Source organism: Glycine max, chromosome 4 (assembly GCF_000004515.6).
Source record: "Glycine max cultivar Williams 82 chromosome 4, Glycine_max_v4.0, whole genome shotgun sequence".
Taxonomy (NCBI): Eukaryota; Viridiplantae; Streptophyta; class Magnoliopsida; order Fabales; family Fabaceae; genus Glycine; species Glycine max.
In genome coordinates, this window is record NC_016091.4 from 46,132,456 (window position 1) to 46,143,416 (window position 10,961).

The window sequence follows — 10,961 nt, forward strand, 5'->3', positions numbered from 1 at the left end:
TGTTAAAATTACCCTCTAATATGCTTTCACCTCAATTACTATGATGAAAATTGTAAAAATGCATGTACAATGCTATCCTAAAACAATTCGAATGATGTGGGTGAACAACTATTTAATTATGGGAAAATTTCAGCAAAAGAGAAAATGACAAAGTGTTTGTGTCTTTTTCTCTTCTACTAAAATTTTAAGGTCACTTTATGTTAAATCCCAAAACTTATTCAAACATGCTACCACCTTACTAACAATATTTTTCGAAGTCAAGCGACTCCAATTCAAACCAATGGGCCACCAAAAGTTTGATCTTTTATCAAAGGGGTAAATAAAGAATTTTAATTTTTTAACACAACATTTATCTTGCATCCTTTTTACATCTTCTCTCTTTGTATCTTTTTTAATCTCATTATATATCATCACATTTCTTTACTTTTGTTCTTCACGTATATCACACCTTTCATAAGAAGTGAAGCAACTTTTATGCATCAGTTTGATCATTTCTCACTTTTCAAAGCACATTCAACGTGAATCTACTCACATCTCATATTACCATTCATGTTTAACATCCCTAAACAGTAAATTAAACGCACATCATCGTATCTTTCACATTTTGTATCCTTGAACGGTAAATCAAACACAACTATTATTAGTAACTGAAAAATTCTACACTACAAGTTGGCCTACATTGTAAAGTGTGTACAAAACAAGCATTATGCGCTAGGGTTAAAAAAAAAAGCAAAGTCATTTATATGAAAAATATATATATAATCCATATTATCACAAAGGAAAAATGCAAATGCATGTACTCCTCATTTTATAGTGTATTGAGATAAGAAAAGAAATCGTAAAAATAAAAGTAAAATAATGATAAGTAATGTAATGAAAAAGAAAAAAAATAGGTAAAAAAAGGATTAAAAAAAGAAGAAAAATATGTAGATAAAAGTTAATACAGAAAATGTAGAGAAAAATGATAAGTAATGACTTGGTGGGAAGGCAATTAAATCATGGTAATTAGCAAACAGACGAAATAGTAGCAGCAAACAGTGAGAGGGTGAAACTTGGTTCTAATTAACTTGCACGTGTAGAAGGAGCAGAAACAGAAAAAAGGTGACAAATTAAGGGTAAGTGTATATATGATCCTCTCCTCGTCATTTTCCTTCGCAGCGTTATACTTATACGGGGGAAGCGGTGGTTGGTTGTTGTAGGTAGTGTAACGTTCTCTTCAAAAAAAAAAAAAAAAGCAATGCCCTTTTCCTTCTGCAACGTCCTTCACTCTGTCTCTCCCTTTCTCACCTCACCAACCTACTCAGTATTCTCTTGCTAGCACCCAAACAAGCTTAGCTTCTGTGAGAAAAAGCATGATGTCGAGAATAAACAACAGCCTTGTCTGGATGGACGAACCAGAAGCCGAAAACACTGCCTCCGCTTCCTGGGCCAGAAACTCCAAGCCTAACAACAACAACATCATCATTACCACCGGCACAACCACAACCACAGGTTTCGTCGAAACCTCTAACGACTTAGGTTCTCTCTGCGCCTTCAAGCCCATGCTCGATGTTGACGACGAATGGTACAACAACATCACCAACCACCACCACCACCACCAAGATATGGCCTTCGACCCCGACAACCTCTTACTCCACCCCTCCGCCGTGGACTCCTCCTCCTCCTGCTCCCCCTCTCACCTCCAGTTCTTCCTCCCTCCCAACCCCAAACTCAACCCCTTCGATATGGGCTTTCTTGACCCTCAAGCTTCTTCTTCCTTACCCCTTCTCGCCTCCGAAACAACACACTTCACACCCCCTCAGACCAGCACCACCACCGCTTTCGCCGGCTTCCAGAGCCTCCAAGAGGGTTCCTCCAATCCTCTCTTTCTCAACCGTTCCAACATTCTGAGACCTCTCGAGTCGCTGCCCCCCTCCGGGGCCCAACCCACCCTTTTCCAGAAGAGAGCCGCGCTCAGGAAGAACATGAACATGAGTGACAATAAGAAGAGGAAGGAGAAGGATGAGGTGGTGGTTGAGGATGTGAGTTTCGACGGGTCTGGCTTGAACTACGATTCTGACGACTTAACTGAGAGTAATTATAATGACGCTAAGGAGAAGAATGGTGGTGGGGGGGTTAGTTCCAATGCCAACAGCACCGTCACCGGTTTGGATCAGAAAGGGAAGAAGAAGGGAATGCCTGCTAAGAATTTGATGGCCGAACGACGCCGCCGGAAGAAGCTCAATGACAGACTCTACATGCTGAGGTCCGTTGTTCCCAAGATTAGCAAAGTAAGATTTCTTTTCTTTTCTTTTCTTTTCCTCTCACCCTCTTGCCAAATTTTGAATCTGCAGTTACTTTTCAAGTTCTTGGAGTTAAATTCATTTGAAAGGTCAATACTTTGTGGTGTGTGTTTGGATTAGATTCAACTTTCTCATAATCAATTCCGATTTCACCTTGAAAGCCAGATTAATAAATAGTTGCACACTACTAGTTAATTGGTGTTGGTTTGGTTTGGGGTGGAATCTGGATCTGTCTCTGGGTTCTATGACATTGTTTGGTTTGGTTTGGTTTGATAGATGGACAGGGCTTCAATTCTTGGGGATGCAATTGAGTATCTGAAGGAGCTTCTGCAAAGGATCAATGATCTGCATAACGAATTGGAGTCGACGCCGGTGGGTTCTTCGCTCACTCCAGTCTCAAGTTTCCATCCTTTGACGCCTACTCCTCCTACGCTGCCGTGCCGAATCAAGGAAGAACTGTGCCCCAGCTCATTGCCAAGCCCCAATGGCCAACCTGCTAGGGTAATGTTTTTTTGTTCTCCAATGCTGGAACTTCCCCTTTTGCCCGGAATATGTATACTCAAATCGACCTTGCTTCCTTGCTTTCTGTTCCTGTTAATTACTAGAAATAAATCCTGTTTGAAAGAGCTTATTTGCACTTATTGTATGGCATAGTAAGTGCTTATGTAAGCATTGTTTTGGATAAATTTCTCAACAAACACCTGAGAAAAAAAATAAAGAATTATTACATAAAAGTTAAAATTAACTTATGCTGCATAAACTAATTTGCAGAGAATCTCTCGTATTAACTTCTTCAAAAGTTAAGTTTTAATTTATGCATATGTTAATTTTAACTTATATGGGAGAAGTTTATTTCATTTATCCTTCTTATTTTCTACTACCACAACAAGTGCTTGTGAAAAAACTTATCCAAATAAGACCTAAATGTTTATAAAAACACTTATTAAAATAACTTGCAATATGTTCATAAACTATTTTCAGCTTATTTCAATAAGCTATTATAGATATATAAAACAAGTTTAATCTTATTTCTCCTTCGATATAGAAAAAACTTATAAATAAATCCTTAAATAATAAGTATTTATTTATGTAACAAAAAAATATTTACTTATTATATAAGATCTTAATTAAGTTGTTTATCCAAACAGTTCATAATAGTGGTGGGATATATGAATGACATCAAGCAATTTTTTATGTATTCTCTAATAATGTAAGTGAAGTTTTACTTGTTTTGGGGTTGGAAATTGGAATGAACCTTGTATCTTATTAACAACTCTGCACTTATCATTCCTGGCTTAGCACTAGGCTCATAGGAGCAGTCAAGATTTTGTTTGCTATTAGTATGTTTTGATAGAAGCTTTTATTAATGCAATCATGCAATTATACATAGGTTGAGGTTCGGCTGCGTGAAGGAAGGGCAGTTAACATACACATGTTTTGTGGCCGCAAACCTGGTCTGTTGCTCTCAACCATGAGGGCTATGGATAACCTTGGATTAGACATTCAGCAGGCTGTTATCAGCTGCTTCAATGGATTTGCTATGGATATTTTTCGAGCCGAGGTAAAACTTTTATTCTACTATCCACACCTACATCACTTGAAAATCAATTAATCTTGCATCCAGCTTGCAAGGTCGTTTGATATTTTCCTCAATAGTTGTGACCTTGTTTATACAATAGAAGAGATATATTTTTCATGTGGAAGTTCCTTAAACTTGAATTTATTTGAAGGGAACCTGGCATGATAACTGTCAAGATCCACTTTAAAATGCATCTGATATTCTAATGATTTCCACATCCATTAATGGCTCAAGTGTTGGAATGGTATTGTAGTTTCTGCTTCTTAAGAACATTATTTACTCTGTAGTTATCTTTAAGGTTACATTAATTGTTGAAGTAAACTATAAAAATAAAAAATAAAAAAATAGCATACCCCGGTATCCGGAGGCAACTACTATACTAAGGTATAAGGAATGGTCATTGTACACAATATTATCCTTGCAAATGCAAAGAGGTTGTTTTTTGGATTCGAGCCCATGAGCAAACGGTCATTTGTGTAAAGGCTGACCCTCTAATTTTAAAGCAAATAGGAATAGGTAGAGTTTTTTTTTTATAAACTCCTAAAACATAATCCAAATAATCTTCTTAATACTTTATTAATAATAAAGTACTAAATGAAATCAGACACATTTATTGTCTTAAAAACATAGAAAGCATTTGATTTTTTTTTGTTGGGAAATACTAATCGGGTGCCCTTAGGGTAATAAATAAGAAAATAGAAGAGAAATTTTTCACAGGGAAGCCTAAAAATGTTTCCATATAATTTTCGATAATTTTTCTTTTTTAATTTTTTAATCAATGTTGTAAGATACTTATTAGCAAGATTTTTTTTAATTTAGTAATTAGGAATATGGGAGGGTGATTAATTTATTAAAAAATTATGACTTTTATTAAAATGATGATTGTAGTATAAAAGGCTAACAATCCTTCTCTTTCAGCAATGCAAAGAAGGTCAGGATGTGCATCCGGAGCAAATCAAAGCAGTACTCTTAGATTCAGCTGGCTACAATGGCATGATGTAACTAGTTTTGAAAAGAAACAAACTGGTAGCTGTTATTTCACAGTCAATTTGGCAAGTTTAATTAGAATCAGTTTTTACTTTGTTATGTCCACAATTCAAGTGTACGATACTAGCTCTGGTAACTTCAGTTAAAGTTGAGGTAGAATAAATTTTCACATGAATTTTACCCCCGGCAGCAGCAGTTACAATTTGGTACCTTTCACATGCTCATGTCGAACCGAAAGTTGATGCTACTTCGACTTCAATTAGTTCAGAGACATTTCTGAAGGCGCGTTTTGACGTGAAGTTTGTATTTATGTTTGTCGAACCTATTGTCCTCTTTATACAGTTTTCAACCAGGACAAAACTTTAAAGCAACTTTCTTTTTTTCGTGTTTTTCCCCCTCTATTAAGCATGGTCATCACACGCTTACTATATCTTCCTTTTTGAACCAAAAAGTAGTGGAGAAAAGCTGAAAGAAAAAGAATACCATGCATCTACGGCAAAAACTGACAAAATTAGATGTTTGGGCTGACAATCCACTTGCTTAGCTTCCTTTAAAAATTTAAAATTATTAAATGATGATATGAAATCCTTGGGTCTAATATGGTTGCTAAAGCACCGACCCTATAAACGAGTTCCATTAGTCATGTGCCTTTTGTAGATACTAATTGACTTACTGACCGAAAAAAGAAAAAGGGTAAATTGACCTTGACAATGGTGCTTCCTAGAAAACGGCTTCATCTCGTAACCTCTATTAAAGTATCCAATGAAGCACTGACAACCATAACTATTGTTCATCCCAAGGATTAATCACAAACACATCTTGTTTCCCTTTTGTATACACTGTCGCTTTTATACATTATTCGCTTCCCATGTGGCTAACACTGAGGGTATACCTCACCCAGAAAAAACAAAAACAAAAACAAAAATAACGAGGGTACAAAACAAATGTACACTTAAAACAAAATTTAATTATACAGCATGCAGAATGGAATCTCGATAATTTCCATCTCACAAATTATGACTAATAAGAATCAAAATTAAAATCAAATAAACTGGATACCAACCACAAGGCCTCCCTGGTATACTATCAATTTTCATTACATTAACGGTTTGTTGTTCAGAGGGTAGATGAGAAACAACTATGTACAGCTACAAGGTGGGATTGTTTGGAAAAGAAAAGCAAGGTTGATATCACCCTATATCACCTCACTCAAAAACACAATTGATTACATACTAGGGATTGTATATAGCTGAGCATTATACTACTAATTCCGGGATTTCCAAAATTGAACGGATACTCTTTCGTGCCATCTTATATATTGATTCGAAGCAGTCACTGATAAGCAGCAGTCAGCCTCGATTTCGTCTTCAAGTTAAGTTTTCCAACTGGATGGCTTCATGGCAGTTCCCTACTTTCCATCCCGGAATCTGCAGATCACAAGAAAACATTACACCATGAAATTCCTCTACTAAACTAGATTCAAAATTCATGTATGGTATTTGATCTAGACAGCTAAAATCATTGAATCCACAGTTTTAACTAGGATGATGGGAGGCAGAAAGTTACCTGAGAGCTACGGAAATCAATCTACTAATCATTAGGCGTCAAGACCATTTTCTGAATTGAACTTTTGATGCGGCTGACATTTAACATCTTTTGTATCTGCACCTTCACTAGCCGTCACCGAATGATTCTCTTCATTTTTCGAGCTCAAGGTACCTGGGCTCATTTTCTGGATCTCCTCTTTAGGGTAGATATAAATTTTGCGAACCATGGCACAGAATTCCCTGAATTGAAAATATAGAATTATATAAATTATGTCCCATTCTCAAGGAAAAGTAAGATATTTAAATAGAAAGTTAACCAAGGATGTATAATTAAAATACAGATCCTTACTGCCATGGATCATCGCCTACAAGCATCATATCACCCTCATTATCAGTAAAGACGATAAGCCAATCTTTTTTAGTTGACAATAATTCACCCCCAAATTCAAACAGCTGATCCAATTCAGCAACTAATTCATCATAGCCACTGTACTTTGTAAGGTCCACTGATCTACCAAGTGCAATGCCCTTCTTGTGAACCTAAAACAAATACCATGTGGTTAATTTTCCCAGTAAACTTCTAGCTCTCATTTTTCAATCAAATAGTGAAGGATCTTACTTTAGTGCAACTCCTAGCAGAACCACTGAGAGGTTTAGCTTGAACATCTTTAGTATGCAGCTGAGAAGTCCGTAATGGTCTGTCCTGGTCATCAACAACTATATCATCTACAGGTCTTGATCCCTTCGAGTGGTCTAACTTTTCATCATTTTCAGATGTTCTTTGTTGGTGTGCTGTAAGATGCATCTGATCAGCAGCCTCACTCACATTTCTTTGTGATAAAGAAGGCTCTGGTAAAGTAGGGCCACTGATAAGTGAGAAGCCAAATAGCTTACAGTCACCATCTTTTGGTTTCACAGCCTCACAAGTTTTTGCTGACACTTGTTTTGACATAAGCTCTCTTGAACAAGGACTCTGATATTGAGTTAGGAGTGCAGGTGGGGGTGGCATCAAGTTTCCATGTGAATGCTCAACTTTATGACCATGCAGTGCAGGGTATTCACCAAATGCACTGTACCTCAAATTCCCTCGAGCTTTGTAAGTTGTATCACCACCATGTGCAGGACCTTTTGTATTAGAGTCCAAGATGCTCAGTGACAGACTAGAGGGCATTACAGGCCATGGATGAGGCATGTGAAGTTTGCCTTCATGATCCAATGATTGCTTTCTAGCAGAATAAGCAGGGCTCATTTGATCCTTCAAGGATAAATGAGAAGGATCCCCACTGGCCCCAAAGCCTGAAAGAAGATCCGAATATGTAGGCTCATTCCTCCCCATTGACATCCAGCTCTCTGAACCATACCTCCTTGAAGTAGAAACATCCATCTTTTCATCATCTACTGCAGCAGGTGGCCAAACAACAGACTTCTCAGCAGTATCAGACTCATTACTTTCAGCAAAATTGCCTCTCAAGGTCGAGAATTCTTGACCTTGCAAGACCCTTGGAAAGCCATTTGCCGGTGAAGGGTCTATGCTCACTTTAGATGATGCTGTTAATCAACAAAAACATATAGGCCTCAACCACATTTTTTTTCACAAATTAAGGCAGGTTTCTTGTAAATATCAACAGCCAAATAATCATACCTTCTCGAGTAAGAACAGAAGAATCTGGGGATGAAGGAACTGCATTAGACCGAGGCCTTTTAGGCCTGGGCATTGAAAGAGGATTTAGAGCCGGGGGAGCAAGAGCAGGCTCTATTTTCCAAGGGGAAACTCTCTCTGGCCGAGGGGTGTTGGATGTTTCATCCCATCTCACCTGAATGACAAAAGTAACGACATTATAGCAAGCATTGTATTTAACAAGACAAAAGAAGTAGCAAAAGGACTAGAGATACAACCTTGAGGCATCTCCATTTGGAATCTCTCCACCTTTTGGGATCAGAATCTTCTATTCCAACAATGGTACCAGTAAACCTATAATTTTAACAAGCCATATCAAGGGATATTTTCCCACTAGAATCGAACATTTAATAATAATAAAGCACTGCAGGATCATTTGCCCATACCTCTGCTCTGGAGCCTCTTCACCTTCAAACCTCATTTTGAACCGCATCCCGATGCTATAATTATTTTTGAGAGACTCCATATATTGATCATACGGAACAATAAATTCAGCAGGACTGGTCCTGCAAAATAATAATGATGGTAAGAAAGTGCTGTTAATCCTGCTGTGAGGGAACAAACAATTACAAAGAAACCATCAACATTCACTCGCCCATGATATCAGATTCAATATAGTTTTACGAATAATTTACAAACCTGGGCTTGTAATAAACAGTGAAGATGGTCCCGGTCGAGATGGCATGCCAAGCAGTTGCAAGGACACCGAGATGCATGCTGTGGCTGGAGATAACTGAGGATGGAACATTACCCTGCTGTCTCATTGCTCGTCGGACACCAACACGAAGTTCCCCATTCTCACCTCTGCAAATCCCTAAATTAGCCCCATTCCAAAGTAACAAACCAGTGCAATCAAAAACCCTAATTCACGGTAGAACAAACCTAAGAAATATAAATGCATCCCCAGCGACAAGCCTTTTGGAGCTGACAAAAACACTCCAACCACTCTGAAGCAAGTGTCTACGGGGTTGACCTGAAATTGAATCGACTCATCATCAGTCACAATCGATAGAAAACACAATAGAATATGAAAACAAAGGTAGACAACAAACTAGAAGGGTAAAAAAACGATGAGTAAGCAATTACCTCGGAAGATATGTTTAAATCGCCATTCATTTGCATGAAGATCCTTAGCCACCAATTCCTGTGTGGGTGGCTGCTTCGACATATCCTGTCAAAAAACACGCAATTCATCCAACGTCAGCCAGCCATAATCGACACACAGAAACAAAGTACGAGGAAGAGAAAAAAAAAAAAAAAAGAATCCAAACCAGAGGAGGAAGACATTCATCAGCATGCCGTCTCAGCACAGAAAACCCACCATGGGTACTGGTATCGGACGCCGTCAGAGTTTTACAGAAAGAATGAACATGAAACCGCGGCGGAGGAGGCGGTGGTGGCTCCTTCTCCACGGCATTCTCATCTTGCTATATCATCCCCCCACACATTAAAAAAACCAAAAAAATCATAAGCATCATCACTTTTTCACCCAATTACTCTCTCTCTCTCTGAAACACACACCAATGAGAGGAAACTCACATTTGGCTCCGGAAGCAAAGTCACCTGAGCAAACACCTCATCCGTGTCGGGCTCGGCCTGAAAGAAAGAACCATTTCTCTTTTTGAGGATTGCTTTGTTAGAAAGCATGAGAATTTATTTTTTTTTAATAACGAAAAAAAGTGACACAGATCGAACCAACACTACCTTCAGCTGCACGTTGATGACCCGACAAAGGATCTTGGGTGGGAGATCGTAAACCGGCATGTGCTGGTCCGCCACCTGGTTCGTCGACGCCTCCACCTATTCCACACCAAAAACAAAACATGTAAAACATAAAACCCAAAAAAAAAAAAAAAAAACAGAAAACCAAAAACCAAACCCATCTCACTCCAATCCATCAACGAAATTCACTGCCGTCACAAATCTGAGCTCTGACTCCAAAAAGGAAACCATATTCTCCAATTTAAAGGAATGAAAATAATTAACTAATTAGCTAATTAGTTAGTAATTAATTTACCTGCTCAATATGTCCCTGAGGGAAATAAAACACGCGCTCTCTTTCTCGCGGAACCGTGACTAGAGGACCTGCACAAGCATGCCATAGCTCCCTGAAAAGTGCAGCTTCTGCGTCTACCAAAAAAGAAAAAAAGAAAAAAAAACGATTATAAGTTTTAGAATTCCCAAACACTTCCTAAAACGAACGAACCTGTGAATTAGTTAGCGCTACCTTTGGCCGTGGACGGGGAATGAGGCTCCGTGGCTCCGCCGTCGTTGTGGTTCAAGCAATTTCCCTTCATCGTCACCTCCAATGATGTCATTTCCAGAGACCTCACCACAGATCTCTCATCCGCGACACTCGTTGCGTAATTCTACAACTCTCGCTCACGCCTTCTCAGCAAGCGACGGAGTGGAAACAAAGAAACTGTCGAAGAACCTAACCTTTGAAGTGAGAACAGAGCTCGCGAAAGAATATTGAGTCGTATTTCAACGCGCAATTCAACAAACTGTTGAGGTTTTGAACCAGAAGTTGAAGAAGAAGAAGAAGAAGGTTGTGGTGTGTTGTGTGTGGTTTTTGGGATGTGAGGGGAATGGAGGGGAGGGTGAGGACTTAACCAGAGTGGTCAAAACAGCGTGCAATGATTTTCAACCGCAGTCAATCCCTTAACCAATCGGTTTTGAGGGAACCGGCATTTGGCGGTAAAAGTGGGGCAGGGGGACCGGGTGGAGCCGGTAGGGGATCCATAAATAAAGGCGGCTGGGGACACAGAAGGGTACAGACGGCGTTAACGCGGTGTCGAGGAGGGATTGGATAGGCATGTAACGGCGTGTGTCGTGACGGTAAGAAAGTTGTTCTTTTTATTGGGAAATGGCATTGTCGTGCTATTAAC

General features: G+C 38.8%; 2 protein-coding genes across 2 annotated transcripts; one reads left to right on the forward strand and one right to left on the reverse strand.

Annotated features, from left to right (window-relative positions):
• The first annotated feature begins 1,352 nt into the window (after positions 1-1,352).
• On the forward strand, positions 1,353-4,863 carry ICE1 (inducer of CBF expression 1). The gene is made up of 4 exons (NM_001251631.1): positions 1,353-2,270; positions 2,559-2,783; positions 3,673-3,843; positions 4,780-4,863. The coding sequence occupies exons 1-4, from the start codon at positions 1,353-1,355 to the stop codon at positions 4,861-4,863; spliced, it is 1,398 nt and encodes a 465-aa protein (NP_001238560.1).
• A 1,037-nt stretch (positions 4,864-5,900) lies between these two features.
• Positions 5,901-10,701, reverse strand: LOC100797082 (auxin response factor 2B). The gene is made up of 15 exons (XM_003523126.5): positions 10,301-10,701; positions 10,091-10,203; positions 9,778-9,873; positions 9,613-9,669; positions 9,345-9,500; positions 9,160-9,244; positions 8,956-9,046; positions 8,713-8,877; positions 8,460-8,579; positions 8,292-8,367; positions 8,038-8,209; positions 7,015-7,943; positions 6,745-6,935; positions 6,415-6,635; positions 5,901-6,275 (listed from the first exon to the last, which is right to left on the reverse strand). Exons 1-14 carry the CDS (start codon positions 10,389-10,391, stop codon positions 6,446-6,448), a joined length of 2,532 nt encoding a protein of 843 aa, XP_003523174.1. The 5' UTR covers positions 10,392-10,701; the 3' UTR covers positions 5,901-6,275; positions 6,415-6,445.
• Between the last annotated feature and the right edge of the window lie 260 nt (positions 10,702-10,961).